General features: G+C 41.3%; 1 protein-coding gene across 1 annotated transcript in view; it reads right to left on the minus strand.

The window, feature by feature from the left end:
• Positions 1-23757, minus strand: part of LOC145395799 (ionotropic receptor 93a-like) — a 58888-nt gene extending 35131 nt beyond the window's left edge. The window contains exons 1-6 of the mRNA XM_080269336.1: positions 23732-23757; positions 15516-15641; positions 14742-14913; positions 13011-13087; positions 1787-1946; positions 179-444 (exon numbers count right to left, since the gene is read on the minus strand). Coding sequence (XP_080125462.1) covers positions 179-444; positions 1787-1946; positions 13011-13087; positions 14742-14913; positions 15516-15641; positions 23732-23757 — 827 coding nt within the window. The remainder of the gene's footprint in view (positions 1-178; positions 445-1786; positions 1947-13010; positions 13088-14741; positions 14914-15515; positions 15642-23731) is intronic.
• Between the last annotated feature and the right edge of the window lie 200 nt (positions 23758-23957).

Below are 23957 nucleotides of genomic sequence, written 5' to 3' on the forward strand. Positions count from 1 at the left end.
GCTGCTGGGTGAAAAGCAACTCCCTGTGTGATGTGTTGGTGAATGAGGGGAAGAATAGAACTGAGGGTTTAAGAACTTTAATGCAGTGATAGAGGATAACCAAAGGGCCCAGCAATAACTAACGTTTCAATTTCATCCAACACTTTTGCATCCAGACGTTTGTTCTTCGTTGTCTCACCTGTCAACTACTTTGACCAGCTCTTCAACTGTCTCTGGTCTGGGTGGCAGCCTTGGGAGGGTGAGGGAAGCGATGAGGCTGGCGCGATATGCTGTGCCCACCACCACACCGAAGAACAACCAAGTGCCGACCAGGATGTGGTTGGACTGGCTGGTTGAGAGGCGTCCGTACAGTCCCTGGCCCAACAGGGTGCCCACAGACTCCATCACCACCGACTCAGTATTCAGCACTCCATGCCGCGTTTGCCACATTTTTCTCCTCGTAATCTATAAAACATACATATACAATGATATACATATACAACGATATGAGTGTGTAGCTGTTTCTTTATTGTGTCACAGGGGCGAGCAGTGATGTTTCGGACAGTGGAATGGTTTTGATACTACCAGCCATGAAAGAAAGTGAACCTCCTCGCATCAGCTACTGTTAGGAAGACACAGAGTTCTAATGAGGTCATTCGCACCCTTTTTTGTCGAGCTGCTTCGTATATCCAGTTTCGTAGAGTAATTTTGATCTTTTTCTGCCTTTCTTAATGGAATTTTTCGCCTACATATAGCACGCTCTAAAATAGTGAAAATGTCATGGAATAGTCAGATATTGATTATGGAGAAGTATGATGTTTTATTCAATTTTTTTTTTAGAGTTCATTTTATTAGGAATGGTTAAAGTTCTTTCTTCGTCGAAAAAGGCGGACCAAATTAAAACTGTATGAAAGCAGAATTAATTAACAAATCCATGCTGTGGTTTCAAGAAACCAACGAGTGTGACACAGCCTACCACTTACAAGACAGTGGTGGCTGTAGTAGAGGCTGGGGGTGAGAAGTAACAATCCAAACCCACTCTTTACTCATCTGTACCATAAATATATATTCCAGCAAAGTGTTTAGGGTATGTTGTATAAAAACAGCAATATATACATTTTAGTTTCTTATTCCATGAATCTAACATCATCCAAGAAGAGTCGTTGTACTTTTACCTGTAAAATTAAACTAATATTTTTCTATTATATTTCTTTATCGCTCACTCTGATTGTCACCTGTGAGTCTCATGATACACACTCACTTGAACATATCGTCTGGAGTTAACTGGAAAAGATAATAGAATTAACCTGACCAAGGGGTTGTTCATGGTACAAGAATAGGCAACTCTCCCAATTGACACATTCACCTAAATAAAAATCATATACTGTTGGCTCATGTTATATACAAGGAAAGAACAAGAAAATGCGACCATGAGAGGGTTTAATGCACCATTGTCCTCGGTGAGTATAAAACAGTAAAAACAACGGCAATAGACAGATGTGGCACCATGCGGGGCTTCGCTAAAATGAAGAACCATGCTCTGGTTTGCTCAAGTACATTTGTGTAAAAATCCTGAAAGAGCTAAACAGAAGCACCTGCCTTGTGAAACTATATTTACGTGTGTCTGAATTAATTATGATGATAAACAAGAACAACAACAACAATAATAATGATAATAATAATAATAATGAAATAATAATAATAATAATAATAATAATAATAATAAGAAGAAGAAGAAGAAACCGTTTTCTGCTGCCTGTTATTACTAATACTGGATGCACCCGTGCCTGACCACTTGCATGTATACCTTGACAAGTGTGAAGCAGACAGTCAGCGTACAAGCCAAGACACCGATCCACACTTGGCCACTCAAAGGGTAGTAGAAGCTCAGCCAACTGGGTGTTATGACCGGCGTGGCCATGGCGAATTTACCAGCAGTTTGATCAAAGGCGAAAGTCACATCCCATCTGGAAACATTGTTAGAAATAAAGAGGCTACGTTTGTAGATGTTATAGCCATTTGTTACATCAAACCATAGGAAAGAATTTGTTTTCGAACACCAATAATAATAATAATAATAATAATAATAAATATAATATTTATAATAACAATAATATCTAATAATAATGATGATGATGATAATAATAATAATACTGTAATAATAATAATAAATTATGAATGAAAGTACAGCATTCGGAATCCAGATGCTAATCACCCACCAGAATATGCTGTTGGCCAAGTCCAAGATTTTGGCCATAACTTGATATGCTCAAGGTTTTCTGTTCATACCTCAAGCCATTTATGAGATATAATTGTGCCACAGAGGGGCTTTAAATAATAGTTCATTTTAGCAGCCATGTTTCTGACCTAAATCTTGACCTCGAGTCCCCAGTTTCGAACTCGGCCAAGATTTTAGCCATATCTTGATACCCTAAAGGATTCATGTTGATAACTTAAGCTGTTCATGAGATGTAATGGTGCTAAAGGCGGGCAATAAAAAGTAGTGTACCTTTGGCAGCCTTAACCTTGACCCCGAGTGCCAACTTTTGAACTCAGACAAGATTTTGGCCATAGCTTGATACCCTGAAAGATTCATATTGATAGCTCAAGCCGTTCATGAGGTATAATGGGAACACACACACACACACACACACACACACACACACACACACACACACACACACACACACACACACACACTGAGACACGGAAAAACATTACTGTTCCTCCTCTTAAGGTGGACAATAACTAGAGGCCCTCCCAATGGGGGAATCACACCAGCCGCAAGCCAATACGTATCTAGCTTGGAATATGACCTTGACTTAGAACCTATTTTTACCAATTTCTAACTCTCAGATTTTCATCCCTACTTCAGACCTGTATAATTTTGTAATATCTTGAACGGTTGCAAAGTATCATGGTAACAGAAACACAGATCTTGACCTACTTTCACTAATGTCGAACTCGTAGAGGATTTTCATCCCTACTGCATAGCTGCAAAATTCTGTGATGATAACTTGAGTGGTTGCGAAGTTATCGTGTTAACAGACACACAGACCTCCTTTCATCAATTTCAAAATTGTAGGAGATTTTCATCCCTTCTACACACCTCCAAAATTTTGTGATGATATCTTGAGCGGTTGCGAATTTATCATTGAAACAGACACAGAGAGCTTGACATACTTTCACCAATTTCGAACTCGTGATCGATTTTTTTTCTACTACAGACCTGTAAAATTTTGTAATGATATCCTGAGCGGTTGTGAAGTTATCTTGCCAACAGAAACACGGACAGACGGACAGAAAGACGGACAGATTGAAAACATTACCAGCTTTGCTATCGCAGCTAATAATAATAATAATATTATTATTATTATTATTATTATCATTATTATTATGACAACTGAAACTGAAGTCCCATCTGGAAACTACCGGAATATTACATATTTTTTTTACATTTCCAGCTTCATCATCTTCCCATAGCTCCATGCATACCCTCCAGATCATTTCCTTTACCATCGAACATTGTCAGAATACAAGAAGCTACGGTATATTACTTACAACTCCATCATCATCTTCCCATCCATCTATCCTCCCCACTTCTGTTTATTATTTTGGGAAGACGAAAGTAACCAAGAATCAGGCGCAGGTAATATATTTTTCTTGTAGATGAATCTATAGCCCTTCTTGGATGTACTGCCAGACTATAATATGTTGCTACTGACATTTTTTTTTTCATCGCCTGAGATAAGATTCTTTTTAAAAGATGAGTTAACCGATCCAGTTTCTAACCCCTTCATTATGGGATGGACTTTCTGAGGCTTATTAATGTTGCTTAGTAACATAAATGACACAAAAGAAATGTCATTATTGTGAACAAGCAAAAGAAAGTAATATGTGCAGAATTCAGTTCCAAATTTGTAGGCAGTCATTGGAAGAATGCTCTTGACTTTTGTGCACTAACAGCTTCATTGTCTTGTTATACCACTTTAGGAAGTAAAACAAAGTTCAAAAATTATTTTCCTCATCACTTAAGTTATCTATAATTACTAAGACATTAGGCAATTTCAAATAAGTGTTATGTCCTCGTCCCACACTGTCATAGGCTCCAACAGCAGTAGTACAGTACAGGAAGGACGTTACCCAGTGAATTGTTCTTCCTATGGTCAGCCTTAAGGTGTACAGTATACAGGATCAGCTGAGGCGAAAATAAACACTGGCTTCTTAAAGTTCACTCTCTTTATTTTCAAAAAAAATTCCACATGGTGCTTTCCAACTTCACTATTTTCACAAGCACTAGAGCTATACAATTGCAATTACACTTAACGTTTAACAACACTTCACAGTTATTACACTTAATGCTTGCCAACACTTCACAGTTTGTACACTTAATGCTTGCCAACACTTCACTTATTACACAAGTACCGAAAATAATCTTCACTGACAGTAATTTCACTTAATGCCTGCCACCAACTTTTTACAAACTTCACTAACAGCACTGCACTACACTGGAAACCGACTGCACTTCCCTCAAACTGTTCTGAAACCCGACTAGACCTGTAATAATCTCTACCTCATCTTATATGAGGGGCTGAGTTCATTACTGGGCTAAGCGCCAAAAGTACAAACCGCCAGAAAATGCGTTTAAAGTCTCGCGACTTTAAAACTTTGATATTTCGGTAATCGCTTGTCTTATTTTGATGTGTGTTTTTTAAATTGTAGGTTATGGTATTTTCTTTATTGCAATAACCTCTGTTTTGCACTATCTGTCATTAATCATGATGATATCGTGTGAAGAAGTAAAATTTTGCCCCCCACTGCTGGACCGATCGGCCAAGAAAATATTTTTATCGTACTAATAACTACAATACATCATAAGATGTCAATAACATATTAGCATAATGTCCCAAGAGTGTCATACTGTGGAATAAAATCAAAGTTCTATGACATAAGTATTATTATTTTCACAATAATAGCAGTTGAAAGGTCGGAAAATTGTGTGTTTTTTTCTCGGAGTTTTTAACCACCAATAAACACGAACCACATAACAAACATCAAGAAAAAACATAATAAATTATTATATTGTTGATAATAATATAAAAATAAGACAGCATTCAATGTATGAGGACATTATTAGAAAATCCCTGTAACCTGAATGATAAAAAAATGAACCTGTAACCTGAATTTAAAAAAAAAAAATGCCACAAGTACCAGTAACTTCACAAACACAATGACAATAATAATAATAGTAATAATGGTTAAAAAATATTATTATAAAATAATGAGAAAGCAGCAAGTTACTATGCACTACAGCTGCTGGTGGGAACAGTGTTAGGTGTCAGCTTATTGGCTAGCTGCAGTGCAACCCGACTATCTGATTGGCCAGCTTCAAGGGGGGTAAGGAAAGGGGCTGGGATATAGCCCGGTAATCCTCTCACATTCGCTTCAACACCACGGGGAGTCGACATAAGGAACATAGGAAAGGCTGAACTCATAGGAAAAGCAACCATACAGCTGGCAGAATTCTGGACCTAGTTGCCTGCCTTGAACACTAGTTCGGAACCAGACTGTTTTTTTTGCTGCGTGGTGCGAGGGCGCAACACACATGTCTACCTAACCAGGATTTTGACCCCTTTGTAGGTTGTTTCTTAGCACTTTTTTACTTCCAACGAATAGAGGGATGGTTTAGCTACTTGTTGGTATGTGTAGGTGCTTGGCGGCCATTTTGGTGCTTAGCCCAGTAATGAACTCAGTACCTCATATACGTTGACATTATTCGAGAGACGTCTACATTCTACGAGAACAACAGTTCCCAACTCGAAGATATGAAAACATGCCAGAGTTGTCTCACATTACATAACACTCTAAATCATTTACCATACAAACTTAAATTTAAATTACATAATTTAACAAGCAGTCACTTAAATAAATCATTATAAAGAAAAAGAGCAGAAAAATTAATGCATAACTTGCGAAATAACTACGCTCACAAACAGCAGGCAAATTGGCAACTCTGACTTGTACCAGAAATAGCCTACGGTAGGGGAAACATCGAGAAAAATCTTGGCTATCTAACTGACAAATCTCGCTTCTTAACACTACCCCCTCCCTCGTTCTTTGTCATCCTAACAAAACTACACAGTACTGTATATACAGACACAAACCTTAATCTTAATGGAACATCTAACTATACACAAAATAATCCTTCAACTTATCAGGTCTTCTACGCCACTTCTTACGATGCCCTTGCTCCTCCAAACAATCCAGTCCTCCAGGAAGATCTTGGTCCTCTTCTTGATTCTCTTCTTCTCTTGGGGAACCGTCATCATCCTCTTGCACTTCAGCTCCTTGGCCTTCCTCAACATCCTCTGCTGTGGGTGAGCACAATTCCTCGGAGACATCCCAGCTGTATTATCCTGGCCCACGGGACTGCCACAGACGATTCACGTGTACCATCTTTGGGCGAGATTTCCTACCTCCCTAAATCCGATACTTTACATCTGATAGGTGGTCCAATACAGTGTAAGGCCCGTCCCATGGGCTTTGCAGCTTTGGTGACTGTCCCTTCTTTCGCTGAGGATTGTATAACCAAACTTGGTCACCATCCTTGAAGCTCACCTCACTTGCCTTGGCATCATACTTACACTTCATCACTTCTGAAAACTTAAAGGGCTCCTCGCACTTGATGATGTACCTCAGCCAGCCTTTCCTGAAGGTGCTTTGTATAGCCAGTGGTATCTGTAGGCAACTCATCACCAGGTGGTCTTCCCATTAACAAGTCAACGGGTAAGCATAACTCGTAGCCCATCATCAGTTTTGCAGGGGTGTAACCAGTAGACTCATGGGAAGCAGACAGATATGCCACCAGCAATGCAGGTAACTTCTGGTCCCATTCTGTTTGTCCCTCTACACTGTACTTGGCCAGTTCTTGTCCCAGGGTCCAATTGAATATCTCCACCATCCCATCTGACTGTGGCCTTAGTGGGGTCATCCTGGTTTTCTTGATCCCTAATAACTTGCAGCACTCACGGAACACAACAGACTCAAAGTTTCTACCCTAGTCTGAATGTAGCTCTTGTGACAACCCAAAACGACAGAAAAACTGGTCAACCAACACCTGAGCAACAGTCACAGCCTCTTGATCAGGGATAGGATCGACTTCTGGCCACTTTGTGGAATATTCCATAGCGACACATATATACCGGTTCCTCTCTCAGTGACTGACAAAGGTCCAGCAATGTCCACTGCAACTCTTTCCATCGGTGCACCCACTTGGTACTGCTGGAGAGGGGTGTAACCACGTTTCTTCGGTCCCTTCTTGGCACAGCACACTTCACAGGCCCAACATCACTCTTCACCATCCTGATGCATGCCAATCCAGTAGAACCCCTACTTCTCTAACTACTGTATCTACACCAAACTACATGCACAGTACACACTACACTTCCTTTTCCAAAATTAAAAAAAAAATCATGACGTCTCAACACTCAGCCTCGGAATCCCCAGGGGGGAGGACCATAAATGCCCCAGCCTTCCGCCCCTCTCCCGGTGATGACTTGAGTTGCCTGGAACGACTGTCTGACTAACTTCTTCATTTCTGCAACATTCGCGGCCTTTCCTCCAACTTTCACTCTGTTGAGCACCACCTCTCCTCTTCTAAATATCACCTTTTTCTGAGACTCAGCTGTCTGAGGCAACTAACAGCAAACCCTTTTCGGTATCCTCCTACTTTCTCTATACTCATTTCAAAGCCAAAGGTGGCTGTTGTGTAAATAAAGGCAACGATTTATCTTGCTCTTGTGTTCCTGAACTCGATTCTTCTGAATTCTCTACACTCTGGCTTCGGCTTTCCTGTCATTCTCTGACTAAATATATGTGTGCTGTTTACTTATCCCCTAATTCTACTGACTATCAAAAATTCGTTGACTATCTTACTTCTATGATGGAACACATTCTATTCATTTCTCCTGTCTCTGAAATCTCCATTTTAGGATATTTCAATGTTCACCACCACCTTTGGCTCTCCTCTCCTTTCATTGATCCACCTGGTGATCAAGTTTACATCTTTTCTATCCTTAATGACCTAGAGCAGGTTGTACAGCACCCTAGCCGTATTCCAGATCGCCTTGGAGAGAGCTTCAACATACTTGACCTCTTCATTTCAACTAATCCTTCTGGTTACAATGTTAATCTTTTCTCTCCGTTGGGCTCCTCCGATCACAACCTTATCACCTTAACCTTTCCTATCTCTTCAGTGCAGTCTGTGGACCCTCCAGGGAAACGTCGTCTGTGGCATTTTGGAGCTGCGGATTTGGAGGCCCTCAGGCAGTACTTCTTTGATTTTCCTTGGAATGATTATTGCTTCCATGGCCAGGAGCCATCTGAGTGTGCCTTGCGCATTACAGAGGATATTCTCCCGGGCATGGAAGCATACATTCCTTTCTCATATCCTTTGTCAAACGCAAGAAAGCCTTAGTTTAATCACACTTGTTCTAATGCTGTCCGCAACAAGGAGAGGGCCTACAAAAGGTACCGGAGCCAACCCACCCCTGAATCACATCATCTTTATGTTTCTGCCCGGAATCGTGCTAAGTCTGTTCTTTGCTCTGCTAAAAATAATTTCATCCATACTAAATGCTCTCAACTCTCCAACTCGCATTCTTCTCACTCCTTCTGGCACCTTGCCAAAAACCTTTCTAACAACTTTACCTCATCATCCTTCCTTCCTCTTTTCTACTTTGATGGTTCTATAGCTATTCCTTCTACTGATAAAGCAGATCTCTTTGCACAGACTTTCTCCTCCAATTCCACCTTAGATGATTCCGGTGCTGTTCCTCCATCACTTCCCCCTTCTGATTCCTCATGGCTGATATTAAAATTTCTTCTGCTGATGTATTTTCTGCCATCACTGACCTCAATACTGACAAGGCATATGGGCGTGATGGACTCCCTCCTATTGTTCTCAAGAACTGTGCTTCTGTTCTTACACCCTGCCTAGGCAAACTCTTTCGCCTTTTTCTGTCAACTTGTACCTTTCCTTCTTGCTGGAAGTTTGCTCACATTCAGCCAGTCTCAAAGAAGGGTGATCACTCCCAACCCTCCAGCTATCGTCCAATTGCTTTAACGTCCTGTATTTCAAAAGTTTTCGAGTCATTTCTCAATAGAAAAATTTTAAGGCATCTTTCCTATCACAACCTCTTTCTGATCGTCAGTACGGGTTCCATCAGGGACGCTCCACTGGCTATTTTCTCACCTATCTTTTATGCTCCTGGTCATCCTCCTTTTAGGACTTTGGCGAACGCTTTGCCATTGCAATTGACATCTCAAAGGCTTTTGATCAAGTCTGGCATAAATCTTCAATTTCCAAACTGCCCTCTTACGGTTTCTATCCTTCTATCTGTGCTTTCATCACTAACTTCATTTCTGGTCGTTCTATAGCCGCTATTGCAGACGGCCATCGTTCTTCTCCTAGATCTATCAACAGTGGTTCTCCGCAGGGCTCTGTCCTATCACCAACTCTCTTCCTTTTATTCATCAATGACCTTCTCAGCTGTACATCTAACCATATCCACTCATACGCTGATGACTCCACCCTTCACCTTTCCATTTGGTTCCCGCAACGCCCATCTCAGCAGGTACTTCAACAAACAAGGGATGAGGCTATGGCACACCTAATGTCTGACTTAGCTTCCATCTCTGACTGGTGTGAAGATAATCTGGTTGTTTTTAATGCATCTAAGACTCAGTTCTTGCACCTGTCAACCCGACAAAATCTTCCACAGGTATACCCACTAATGTTTAATAATATTCAGCTTAATCCTGCATCATCCTTGACCATGCTTGGGGTTTCATTTACTCAGGACTCATCTTGGAAAGATCATATTACATCTCTTGTAAAGTCTGCTTCCAAGAGAGGTGTGCTAAGTCGACTCTGTTCTTTCTTTACCCCTGCATAATTGTTGACTCTATACAGGGGTTTTATCCGCCCCTGTGTGGAGTACAGCTCTCATGTGTGGGGAGGCTCCCCACATACAGCTCTTCTCAATAGGGTGGAGTCAAAGGTTTTTTGTCTCATTACTGACCCCCTTCAACTTCTGTCTCTTCGCTGCACTGTTGCATCTTTATCTCTTTTCTGTTGCTACTTTAATGGTCACTGTTCCTCTGAACTGTCTTCATGCATTCCTCCACCTCTACGACGGGTGCATAGCACCCGTCTAGCAGCAAACTCTCATCCCTTTTCTGTCCAACTCTTTAATGCAAGAGTTAACCGTTACTCCCAGTCCTTCATTTATGCAACAGGTCAACTCTGGAACTGTCTCCCTCTGTCTGTATTTCCTGCTGCCTATAATCTCCAGTCTTTCAAAAGCAGTGTGTCCAGGCATCTCAAAATGATCGGATCTTGAATTTGGCTCTCTATTGTATTTTGTATTTCTCTTGGAGGGAACTGTTATTGCAGGCACATGGCCTTTGATTCCTTCTTCCTCGCATAAAAAAAATCCAGTAGAACTTCTGTCGCAGCCAGCTTAGAGTCTTCTTCACTCCCAGGTGCCCACTAGTGATCTGGTTATGGGACTCATCCAAAATCGCAGACCTCATCTTCTTCGGAACCACCAGTTGCCAATACTTGCTGAGGCCATCGGGTGTCTCCCACTGATGCTCCAGTAGTCCGTTGTTCAAGCAAAGAAGGTCCCACTGACTCTAGTAGCTCTTGGTTGCAGGGCTTAACCTAGAAACTTCTTTCCAAGATGGTCGCACTGTACTCTGATGCAGCCACTCTAGCACTGGCTGTAAATCTGCATCCTCCATCTGCATCCTCCCCAGGTCCTCATCATCTGATGCCGGCCCTGTCACTACAGTACAGAATTATTTCTTCGTTTGATTCCCATTCCTACTACAATTCTTGCTGGCTGTTCTGTCTTCCTACACACTATTCATCAAGGTTCTTCTGCATTTCTTCTGTGGTGGGTCTTCTGCAGCCCTCTTCTTATCATCCCAACCATTCTGATCCGAAAGTAACTCAAACTGTGCACAGTATGCTTCCCAAGATACTCTACCATCAAATTCCTGAGGTTTCATTTTAATTGGACCCACATTATAGCCATGCACTTCACTGGTTTGGGGCCTAAAAACTGGGGCATCATCATTTAGGCCAGGACATAAAACTTCTGCATTCTGATTATTCATCCCTGTAATGCTACCTTTAGAGGCTTTGGATCCGTCAAGATTCACCATACACTGTTCATTCCCTCCATATGCTCTCTGTACACTAACCTGAGGCTCAGCAGTGCAATATTTCTCTACAGCCTCCATATTCTCACTAATTATCTTCTCATGGTCGACTACATGCATCAACTGGCTATCTACATGCTGTCTGCACTCCATCACTATTCCCTCACTAATCTTCAGCTGGCTGTCCGCATGCTGTTTGCACTCCGTCACTATTTCCTCACTAACTGTCTTCAACTGTTTGTCTACATGCTGTGTACACTGCATCACATTATTATTTACCTTATACTTCTGCTGCTCTAGCTTGGCAACTACTTCCTCTTTAAGCTGTTGCTGTTCTTCCTTGATTTCCCCCATGAAAGCATCTAGCTGTCCTTGCATCCTCGGCTGTAATTCCCTTTGTTGCTCTTGTGATGCCTCTTGAAGTTGTTCATATCGTTCTTTTTGTTCCCCACAATTGTGCCTTAATAGTTCCTTATTTGCCTCTACTAGTTCACCTCATGCCTGTATTAGTTCTTCGAGATCTTTATAATGTGCCTGTAATAGCTTCACGATTGTCGCCAGGGAAATTTCCTCCTCCTGCCCAGCTTGAGACCTTGTCTCCACACCTTCTGCTTCCATATCGAAGGTTAAACTAACTGCAGCCCTAAATAATCCCACAATCCTGACACCAGTGTTACGTCCTTGTCCCACACTGCCGCAGGCTCCAACAGCAGTAGTACAGTACAGGAAGGACGTTACCCAGTGAGTTCTTCCTATGGTCAGCCTTTAGGTGCACAGTACACAAGATCAGCTGAGGCGAAAATAAACACTGGCTTCTTAAAGTTCACTCTCTTTATTTTCAAAAAAATTCCACATGGTGCTTTCCAACTTCTCTTCACTATTCTCACAAGCACTGGATCTATACAATCGCAATTACACTTAATGTTTAACAACACTTCACAGTTATTACACTTAATGCTTGCCAACACTTCACAGTTTGTACACTTAATGCTTGCCAACACTTCACTTATTACACAAGTACCGAAAATAATCTTCACTGACAGTAATTACACTTAATGCCTGCCACCAACTTTTTACAAACTTCACTAACAGCACTGCACTACATTGGAAACCGACTGCACTTCCCTCAAACTGTTCTGAAACCCGACTAGACTTGCAATAATCTGTACCCCATCTTACATAAGCTTACATTATTCGAGAGACGTCTACATTCTACGAGAACAACAGTTACCAACTCGCAGATATGAAAACATGCCAGAGTTATCTCACATTACATAACACTCTAAATCATTTACCATACCAACTTAATATAAATTACATAATTTACCAAGCAATCACTTATATAAAACTTTATAGAGAAAAAGAGCAGAAAAATTAATGCATAACTTCCGAAATTACTACGCTCACTAACTGCAGGCAAACTGGCAACTCTGACTCGTACCGGAACTAGCCTACGGTACGGGAAACGTTGAGAAAAATCTCAGCTATCTAACTGGCAAATCTCGCTTCTTAACATTTGTAGGCAGTCAGTAGAAGAATGCTCTTGACTTTTGTGTACTGACAGGATCATTTTCTAGTTACTACACTTTAGCAAGTAAAACAAAATTCAAAAATTATTTTCATCACTTACGTTGCCTATAATTAATAAGACATTAGGCAATATCAGGTTAGATAGGTTATCTCTATCTTTTGACAATGTAAAGCTTTTCTTTGCTGCATAAAACTATCTGCAGTTAAATCGAATTATCAATAAAAACAGTGAACACTGCAGTGGAAAGGTTAACCTTAGCTTAAGATCTTACCTTTCTAGTTCTTGTGGAATAACACCATATATCACTGTTGCCATGAATGATTTACGAATCTGCACCTGATCAGTCACCTGCAATTAAATATAACATTAAAAATAAAGAAATGAAAGACCCAGTTGATATATATATATATATATATATATATATATATATATATATATATATATATATATATATATATATACATATATATATATATATATATATATATATATATATATATATATATATATATTCTCGTGTGTCATTTTTACCATAAACTCTTTCAGGGAAATGTTTCGAACTAAAAGTTATGATGAAACATTCCTTAAATCTTATCAAGATGCCTTTTCTAATTTGAAAGAAACTGATCAGTTTAGTGCACAATAAACTATGAGCCAAAGGCTCCAAGTATAATAATGTTTGTTATTCCTAGGAAGAACTAACAAACATCGTCATGTTTAGTTCTAGATGTCTGGACTGGACACATAGTTTAAAAGTTTGGAGGTCATAGGCAGTGTAAAATACAGAATGATGACAGTTCTTTATTTGATCATCTGTATACATGAGGACTGAGAATACCCGGTAGCTCTTGCAAGAAAGTGTTGGACAGGAAAGGGGACTAGGGTTCACTGCTTGGCAGATTCTCTACGGCTTCCGTTATTAGGGAGGGACAGAGGCATTCACTTCAGAAGAGTAATGATCTTTGAAATGTCAGTAACTTATGTCAGGATATAAAACAATTCAGTGAAGTGTGAGAAGCACAATGCAACAAAGAAGCAGGGGGATGGCAGGAAGGTATTCCCTTACCTTCACTGTGTTTTAAATGAGAGAGAGAGAGAGAGAGAGAGAGAGAGAGAGAGAGAGAGAGAGAGAGAGAGTCAAAATTATCCCTTGGACAAAGCCAGCAAACTGTCCAGCGATAATGGACGAGTTAAGGGATTTTTTTTTATTTTCTAGTTTTACCAGTTAGGGAATAGTCAGAATGAAACATAAATTATTGCTTTCGGTACCAAACTTTTTGAAATGAAGTATAATAATATCCTGTAAATAATAAATTTAATAACATCCTGTAAATAATGAGACATATCATAACAGAGATAGAGTCGAAACTCCTCGGTGCATATCAAATCAAGAAAAAACGATGTCACTCACAAACAGTGGTGCACTGTGGTAAAAATTATCTATGTACATATTGGGGGTTCATAAAAAAAAAAAAAAAAAAAAAAAAAGGATATCCCTGGGGTTTATCAAGCAGTTCTAGGTGGCACTGACGAGACCGATGCAAGCGACAGTTTGTACTGCTTGCGTACGTTTCATTGATCGACATCGATCATCACTGCGGGCAGTGAAGTTAGTCATGTTTCAATACGATTACACATTTTATCTAAGATGATACTGTAGAATACTGATATGCTGGAGCTGAATCGAGTTTGAATAACACCTTGAAAGAGATGGCATCTTATTTGAAATTAGGTTTCTGGCAGTAGCAGCGAAAATGAGATCAAATCCAAACCCTTGCAGGGAATACTTTCTGAATATTAATTTTGTGGAAAACAATGCAGTTTCTGTAGAGATCGGATTTTAAATAATCGCTAACATATCGCATAAGAAAGTGAGTGGGCTACTAAATATTGCAAAACGATGCCGATATATATTCGGATGCAATATTCAAATTAATTACTTTACAACAGCAACAGATACTAACAGCAAAAGTTTGAATGTAGACAAGTATGTAATTCTCACCTCGTCCCAGCTGCTTGATGGAAGAACATGGAAAGTAAAATTCAGGGCCTGGGCAACCGCAACCAGCTGGTTGTAGTCAGTGCCTGAGTACCTGGTGGTGTTGCCCTCCATGGACTCTTGCCAGTAGGGTTCATGTGTAAACGCCGTCACGTTTATCGTCGCGCCATAGAAACTGCCAAAAATAATGTAATATTCTGAACGTACGGAACTTGCGGTGCAACATTAGGTGGAAGTGACTTTTTTTTTTCAGGCTATGATAATCCTGTAGAAATAAAGGGTAATGCATATTATTCAAAGCAGGTGTAGGTACTCCATGAAAAAAAAATTATCATTGTTACTGGATTACTAATATTATTTCCATTTAAGTAATTGTTTCTCGGCTCGATGCTCTCTTTGATTACATTGTCTATAACATGTATACTGTCAGCCACGGATTATACCTATTTTACACTAATCTGCACTAGCTTTTGAACCTTTCGCAACATACTTCACATACCTCAGATGCAGAAAAACTCATAGTTATGGTTCTGCTTCATTTCCATAACACTTTCTCACGACCAGTACCATATTCTAGTGTTAATTAATCTCTTGTTAAACCCATTCAAGATGAAGTGATGACAGTTTTAAGCCGGATTAGAATGAAATGGGTATAGCCCAGTCTACAGTATACTCGTGAGTAATTTGGATACATTACTTATATTTTTCAAGTATTGTAATGCCGAGAATACATAAGATACTGCAGTTCCAAAATGGCCAGTAATCTGTACACTTTACTTGATGTATTTCTCCGGGAAAAGGGTGGGTGTGAGATAGCGTAGACCTGATGTGGGGGTCCAGGAAGCCACTTGCAGCACCCGGGCACCATCGGGACTGTACGGCAAGTGAACCAACATGCTGTACCTGCACAATACGTTTATAGTTTTCAGGCAGAATGAATTATCTTTATTCACTCGAGACTACAAGGGTATAATTTAACATTTGGTAGGAGTAGACTGTAGCAACAGTCGAGCAGGGCAGTACTCGCGAGGAGGATGGAAAGCTGATGACAGGGAGTGCTGGAGCTCCCATTTCATCAGCCCTCAGGACTAGTTCCTAACCATCCCCCTTTGCTGAACTTTTCCAGTGTCTCAGTTCCAAAGAGAGTAGGCCAGCATGCTCACCAATATAAATTTCTCTAACTATCGACACCAAACTACATGCACAGTACACACTACACTTCCTTTTCCAAAATTCAAAAAAATCATGGCGTCTCAGCACTCAGCCTCAGAGTCCCTGGGGGGGGGACTCCCCACCTTCCGCCCCTCTCCAGGTGACGACTTGAGCTGCCTGGAACCACTGTCTGACTCACTTCTTCATTTCTGCAACATTGGCGGCCTTTCCTCTAACTTTCGCTCTGTTGAGCACCACCTCTCCTCCTCTAAACCTCACCTTCTCTTTCTAACAGAGACTCAGCTGTCTGAGGTAACTGATAGCAAACCCTTTTCTGTATCCTCCTACTTTCTCTATACTCATTTCAAAGCCAAAGGTGGCTGTTGTGTATATATATTATATGCAACAACTTATCTTGCTCTCGTGTTTCTGAACTTGATTCTTCTGAATTCTCTACACTCTGGCTTTGGCGTTCCTTTCATTCTCTGACTAAATATATCTGTGCTGTTTACTTATACCCTAATTCTACTGACTATCAAAAATTCTTTGACTATCTTCTACGATGGAACACATTCTATCCATTTCTCCTGTCTCTGAAATCTCCATTTTAGGAGATTTCAATGTTCACAACCTCTTTTGGCTCTCCTTCCCTTTCACTGATCCACCTGGTGAATAAGCCTACATCTTTTCTATCCTTAGTGACCTAGAGCAGCTTGTACAGCACCCTACCCATATCCCAGACCGCCTTGGAGAGAGCTTCAACATAGTTGACCTCTTCCTTACAACTAATCCTTCTGCTTACACTGTTAATCTTTTCTCTCCCTTGGGCTCCTCCGACCACAACCTTATCACTTTAACCTGTCCTATCACTCCGGTATGGACTGTGGACCCTCCAGGGAAACGCCGTCTGTGGCATTTTTGGAGCCGCGGATTGGGAGGCCCTCAGGCAGTACTTCTTTGATTTTCCCTGGAATGATTATTGCTTCCATGGCCAGGAGCCATCTGAGTGTGCCTTGCACATTACGGAGGTTATTCTCTCTGGCATGGAAGCATACATTCCTTTCTCGTATCCTTTGTCTAACACAAGAAAGCCTTGGTTTAATCACACTTGTTCTAATGCTGTCCGCAACAAGGAGAGGGCCTACAAAAGGTACCGGAACCAACCTACCCGTGAATTACATCATCTTTACGTTTCTGCCCGGAATCGTGCTAAGACTGTTCTTTGCTCTGCTAAAAATAGTTTCATCCATATTAAATGATCTCAACTCTCCAACTTGAATTCTTCCCGCTCCTTCTAGCACCTTGCCAAAAACCTTTCTAACAACTTTACCTCATCATCCTTCCCTCCTCTTTTCTACTCTGATGGCTCTGTAGCTATTTCTTCTACTGATAAAGCAGATCTCTTTGCACAGACTTTCTCCTTCAATTCCACCTTAGACAATTCCGGTGCTGTTCCTCCATCACTTCCCCCCTCTGACTTCCTCATGGCTGACATTAAAATTTCTTCAGCTGATGTATTTTCTGCCATCACTGGCCTTAATACTAACAAGGCATAGGGGCCTGATGGAGTCCCTCCTGTTGTTCGCAAGAACTGTGCTTTTGTGCTTACACCCTGCTTAGGCAAACTCGACTTTGTCTGTAAACTTGTACCTTTCTTTCTTGCTGGAAGTTTGCTCTCATTCAGCCAGTCTCAAAGAAGGGTGACCACTCCCAACCCTCCAATTATCGTCCAATTGCTTTAACGTCCTGTATTTCAAAAGTTTTCGGGTCAATTCTCAATAGAAAAATTTTAAGGCATCTTTCCTATCACAACCTTCTTTCTGATCGTCAGTACGGGTTCCGTCAGGGACGCTCCACTGCTGATCTTCTCACCTACCTTTCAGACTCCTGGTCATCCTCCTTTAGAGACTTTGGCGAAAGCTTTGCCATTATTCTTGACATCTCAAAGGCTTTTGATCGAGTCTGGCATAAATCTTTAATTTCGAAACTGCCCTCGTACGGTTTCTATCCTTCTATCTGTGCCTTCATTGCTAGCTTCCTTTCTGGTTGTTCTATGGCCTTTGTTGTAGACGGCCATCGTTCTTCTAGATCTATCAACAGTGGTGTTCCTCAGGGCTCTGTCCTATCACCAACTCTCTTTTATTCATCAATGACCTTCTCAGCTGTACATCTAACCATATCCACTCATACGCTGATGACTCCACCCTTCGCCTTTCCATTCGGTTCCCGCTAGGCCCATCTCAGCAGTTACTTAACAAACAAGGGATGAGGCCATGGCACACCTAATGTCTGACTTGGCTTGTATCTCTGACTGGGGTAAAAATAATCTGGTTGTTTTTAATGCATCTAAGACTCAGTTCTGACACCTATCAACCCGACAAAATCTTCCACAGGTATACCCACTAATGTTTAATAATATTCAGCTTAATCCTGCATCATCCTTGAACATACTTTGGGTTTCATTTACTCGGGACTTATCTTGGAAAGAGCATATTACAACTCTTGTAAAATCTGCATCCAAGAGATTAAGTGTGCTAAGCTGACTCCGTTCTTTTTTTATCCCTGCACAATTATTGACTCTATACAGGGGTTTTATCCACCACTGTGTGGAGTACTACTCTCATATATGAGGAGGCTCCCCACATACAGCTCTTCTCAATAGGGTGGAGTCAAAGGCTTTTCGTCTCATTATTTCTCCTCTTACTGACTCCTTTCAACCTCTGTCTCTTCGCTGCACCGTTGCATCTCTATCACTTTTCTATCGCTACTTTAATGGTCACTGTTCTTCTGAACTGTCTTCATGCATTCCTCCACCTCTACGACGGGCGCGTAGCACCCGTTTAACAGCATACTCTCATCTCTTTTCTGTCCAACTCTCTAATGCAAGAGTTAACCGTTACTCCCAGTCCTTCATTTATGCAACAGGTCAACTCTGGAACTGTCTCCCTTTGTCTGTATTTCCTGCTGCCTATGATCACCAGTCTTTCAAATGCAGTGTGTCCAGGCATCTCGAGATGATTGGTTTTTGAATTTGCTCTCTATTGTATTTTGTTTTTCTCTTGGAGGGAACTGTTATTGCGGGCTTATGGCCTTTGGTTCCTTGTCCCTCGCATAAAGAAAAAAAAAATTACTTTAGTTAATGAAGAGACAGTTTCATGCAGTACTGGGAAGTTATATCTAATTGAAGCTATAATTTAACCCCTTCGTTAAGAAAAGTATATCGAACCTCTCAGTCTGAAAATTGTCTCCTGAGTAAAAATTCTGGCGGTAGTAGGAATGAACGAAAAAAAAAAAATGTATGAAGTTAATTCCACTTATAGTCTGTTCGTCACATAATGCCATCTTTTCGTTGCCTTGGATGTTTTCTAGCAGTAAATCTTGTCCACTTAATTGCTTCCCACGTGAGCCATTGGTTCTGTGTACTCGTCACTGTGTTTCTCTAGCCGAAACAAAGTCGTATGCAGGGTTTCTCAATGGATAAAGAGAACTTACTCTTCTCTTTTCACCTTAACTTGGCCTAATATAATTGCCTCTCCATCCTGAATGCTAAGCTGTAACTAGATATCAGCACTATGATATGTTGCTGATCATGAAAATTGTCAATGAAAGGATATATAACCACAAAACTATTATTCTGCCACTTAGCTGTGTGAAATAAGATGCAAAAGAGGGAAAAAAAACAAACATCTGGGACAATTTATAATGAACGGGAAAAAAATGAGAGTATAGACAGACAAGTAATAATACCACTGTGCATTGTTCTCTCTTCAGTCCAGCAAAGCTTTGAACTACCATCTCAGCACTGGACTGCAGGCTTTTTTTCAGTGTGGAACTCTGGCTACGATTTCCTTGTGCTTGTTGGGAAAATTAGAGGGTTGGCAGATACTGTTGCTGAAAAGTGTACGTGTATATTAGCCACTAAGATATTACAGCGTCTTTTATTAATTCTTTTTTTTTTGGGGGGGGGGGGTGGAGGGAGGATTCCTACCACCGCTATATGATTTTACTGAACTTTGGACAGTTTTTAAAATACAGGGGTGAAAAATAGCCTCCATCAAATCTTTCACAACGAAAACTCCTTCCAAAACTCAATTAAAATTCTTTGGTTTTACTCGGTTAAAATTTATGATACGTTACGGTTCTGAAGGTGCTAAGATCTCGCCTAGGATTAGTATACGTTGTTCTTAAAGCTATTGAAATGCCACACAAGCTCATAACAGGGTGTCCCACGCAAAATTAGTAAAGAAAAAGAATCAACCTACTCTGGTAAGACAATGGGGACTTGACACAAATGACAGTACACTTAAATTACAGAGAGGAATAAGGACTCATAGATAAAAACAGAGATTTACGCATTTCTGTGGCCGTGGTATACGTGGTGCACGTGCCCATTTCCTTAATTCCCATCAGCCAAGTGTGCGGACAATCAAAATTATTGTGTAAAGGGAGGGGAAAGGGTTTCAGCCCGAGGAGGCTGCTTTTTATGATCCTAGACAGGTATTTGGGCACATTTACTGGGGATGGGCAATTCGTGCATCATGGATTTTTCACGCCATTTTTTTTTTTTCATTGTCCTTGAAGGAATACCTGGGCACAGGATCATTATCACCAGAAACTCTCCCTACACTGTATTATCCCCTCCTGTGACAAGAGTAAACATGACGGAATGATATCCTGTTGAAGTCGGTGAATTATTCATTTTTTCATTCTTTGCCAGACGCCATGTATCCCAAACGGGGTGGCCAAGGGCTTAGAGTTAATTGTTTTACAGGGAGGGGCACTAATCCTTCACCAACCCCACTTGACACGTAGGGAGAACGTTATGCCAACAGCATCTGGTGTTCCCAGGCGGTCACCCATCCAAGTACTAATCAGACCCAACGTTGCTTATGCGGTTAGCAAACTGACCGTAATGATGGCGCATATGAAAAAGACATGCCATACAGGACAATTGGATCATGGACGACATCACAGCCACACCTCTCTTTGGGAGGTACATGGCACATTACAGAGTACCTTGCGATATTATGGTTCGTGCACTTTTCCCCCCAAAGTGAGACCCCTACCCAATGACAGGGTGTGCAAAATTCGCCCATTTCTGACCATGCTAAAAGGTTTTTACATTTTTTTTCGCTTTTCCATAGAGCTGTGGCGGTTGAGTTGCATGTATTACTCTGGGGTTGACTGGCATTTATCCAATACACATCGTCCACTTTCATCGCTTATGCATCAGTCTTTGTTGCTTGTGACTGCATGATTGGATATGTGCTGGACTTGGTCGTTATTGCCCAACTAGCAAGACGATAATATAACAGCCTGCATTTCTCCTTGTATAGTGTAACTGCCAAGTTTCTTTTTGAAGGTGGGACAGGAACCAGCGGTACTCTCAAGCCAAGTAGGAAGCACTACCCTGTTTTCCCTGCCAAGACCGAGAATGGTGCTTTACTTATCAAGAAATGTGGTAACTCGTCGGTCATCCACTGCCATGGCAAGCGGGATGTGCTGCAGGTGGTACAAGAAGGTGTTCCTACACTTTTCTGCTCTCACTGTTGTGAATGCATTCATACTGTTCAAACAGATTGTTGGCATAACTGCTGCACCAAGGACACAGAGCTGCAGTAATGCCTGGCAGGGTCATCCAGGCAGACTATCTCACGTGTCACCGCATGGTGAACCTAGGCACCTGCAGGTTAAAAATGTACAGGCAGTGCCATGTCTGCCTGAACTGTCAGTGACGGCAGCAGGTTCACAAGGAAATGCTCTACCAGTGCAATGAGTTAAAGGAGACTTCTTCAGTCCCTGGTGTGTGGGAAAGTGTAAATAGTGTATATAGTAATTTTACTACATAAGATTTTATAATACAGTTTATAATATATAAAAGGTATGGGTTACACTGCTAGTGAACATGCAGTACAACTGCAAATATGTGTTATGGTAATACAGCGCAATATACTGTACATGCAAATTGGATTTGTTGTGATAGTGAGCTAGTAATTGTTGTGTGCTACTCCTCTAGTGCACTTAGAAATTACCGTAGTAAATGATTTTACCACAGAAGAATATAGAATATAAGGAAATGTACGGGTGTACGGAAATGATCTCAGGATATGGTGGATGAACTCGATATACAAGTGCCAGAAATAAATAATTTTCAGGTTACAGTAGAAGTAAACTTGTCTCACAAGTGCAAACATGTACTTTTTTTATGCAAAGAAGGATCCAAAGGCTGAGCCCGCATGAACGTTCCGTCCAAGAAAAAAAAAATACAGATGAGAGCTAAATTCAAGATCCATTCATTTCAAGATGCCTGGACACACTGCGTTTGAAAGACTGGAGATCATAGGAAGTAGGAAATACAGACAGAGGGAGACAGTTCCAGAGTTGACCTGTTGCATAAATAAAGGACTGGGAGTAACGGTTAACTCTTGCATTAGAAAGTTGGACAGCAAAGGGATGAGAGTTTGTTGCTAGACGGATCCTATGTGCCCGCCATAGAGGTGGAGGGATGCAAGCAGACAGTTCAGAGGAGCAGTGACCATTGAAGTAGCGACAGAAAAGATATCAAGATGCAACAGTGCGGCGGAGAGACAAAGGTTGAAGGAGTTCAGCAAGTGGATAAGAGTTGATGAGATGAATAGCCTTTGACTCCAACCTATTGAGAAGAGCTGTATGCGGGAAGCCTCCCCACACATGAGAGTTGTACTCTAAACAGGGTCAAATAAAAACCATGTATAAAGTCAACAAATCGTGTAGGGGGTAAAGAATGCATGGAGTCGGCTTAGCACACTTATTCTCTTGGAAGCAGATTTTACAAGAGATGCAATATGATCTTTCCAAGATAAGTCCCGTGTGAATGAAACCCAAAGCATGTTCAAGGATGATGCACGATTGAGCTGGATATTATTAAACATTAGTGGGTACTCCTGTGGAATACGTTGACGGGTTGATATGTGTAAAAACTGAGTTTTTGATGCATTAAAAACAACAAGATTATTTTTACCACAGTCAAAGATACGAGCAAAGTCAGACATTAGGTGTGCCACAGTCTCATCACATGTTTGTTGAAGTAACTGCTGAGATGGAAGTTGCTGGAACCGGATGTAAAGGTGAGGGGTGGAAACATCAGCGTACGTGAGGATAGGATTAGATGTACAATTCCGGACAGAAATTCATGGTACAGGATGATCTGCCACTAGAGGTCAGGTTAATGGCACACGTCTACTCCCCTAACTACCCCTCCTTACCCCCACCAAAATACTGATTTGTTAGGCGGATGCATCGCAGATACGAAGCTTCGCTAATTCTCACGTCTTGCCGCATGTAATGTTACTTTTATTTTTTTTACTATTGGGTGTATAATGAAGTGCATAGATTCATCTTCAGTTCCATGAGAAGTAATTATATCGAAATTTGAGCAGATTTCAATACAATGACCTTAATGTATAGAGTTTGGTTTCCAAATAGTTATCCAACGTTTTCTAAGTGAAAGACTAAAATCCAAGTAACAGTTAAAAGTTACATGGCCAGATACGTCCCTCTCCTGCCTTGTCATCTGGACAGCCACATGTGCACCCACCTACTCATCCACCTATCAACTCTACCCATCCAACACAACCTGCCGACCTCACCCCTGCCACCCACCCAGCCCACCGATCCCTGCTATCCACCCTGCTAACCCACGAATACCACACACGAAGCTCACCCAACAACGCCACTTAACACATTCACTCATTCACTTCCCCACCCTCAACCCATCCAGCAACCCAACCCAACTACCCACTTTGATCATCCCGACCACGCAATCGTCACAGCCACCCTGGCGACCAACGGTGCCCACTTACCCTGGCGACCCACTTTCCCCACGCATCCCGACAACCTGTCTTGCCTGCTACCCCTACCACCCACCCTCTTCACTCGCAAATTCCACCCACCCTGTTCACCCAACAATGTCAGCCATCGCATCAACTCACACAACCCTCCCACCTTTCCCTGAACACTCCCCATCCACCTAACCCTGCCCATCCACTCATCCTGTCCACAAACTCCTCCCACCGACCCACTCGCCCA

This window comes from Coenobita brevimanus, chromosome 33 (assembly GCF_032717465.1).
Source record: "Coenobita brevimanus isolate Jiangsu-jjx chromosome 33, ASM3271746v2, whole genome shotgun sequence".
Taxonomy (NCBI): Eukaryota; Metazoa; Arthropoda; class Malacostraca; order Decapoda; family Coenobitidae; genus Coenobita; species Coenobita brevimanus.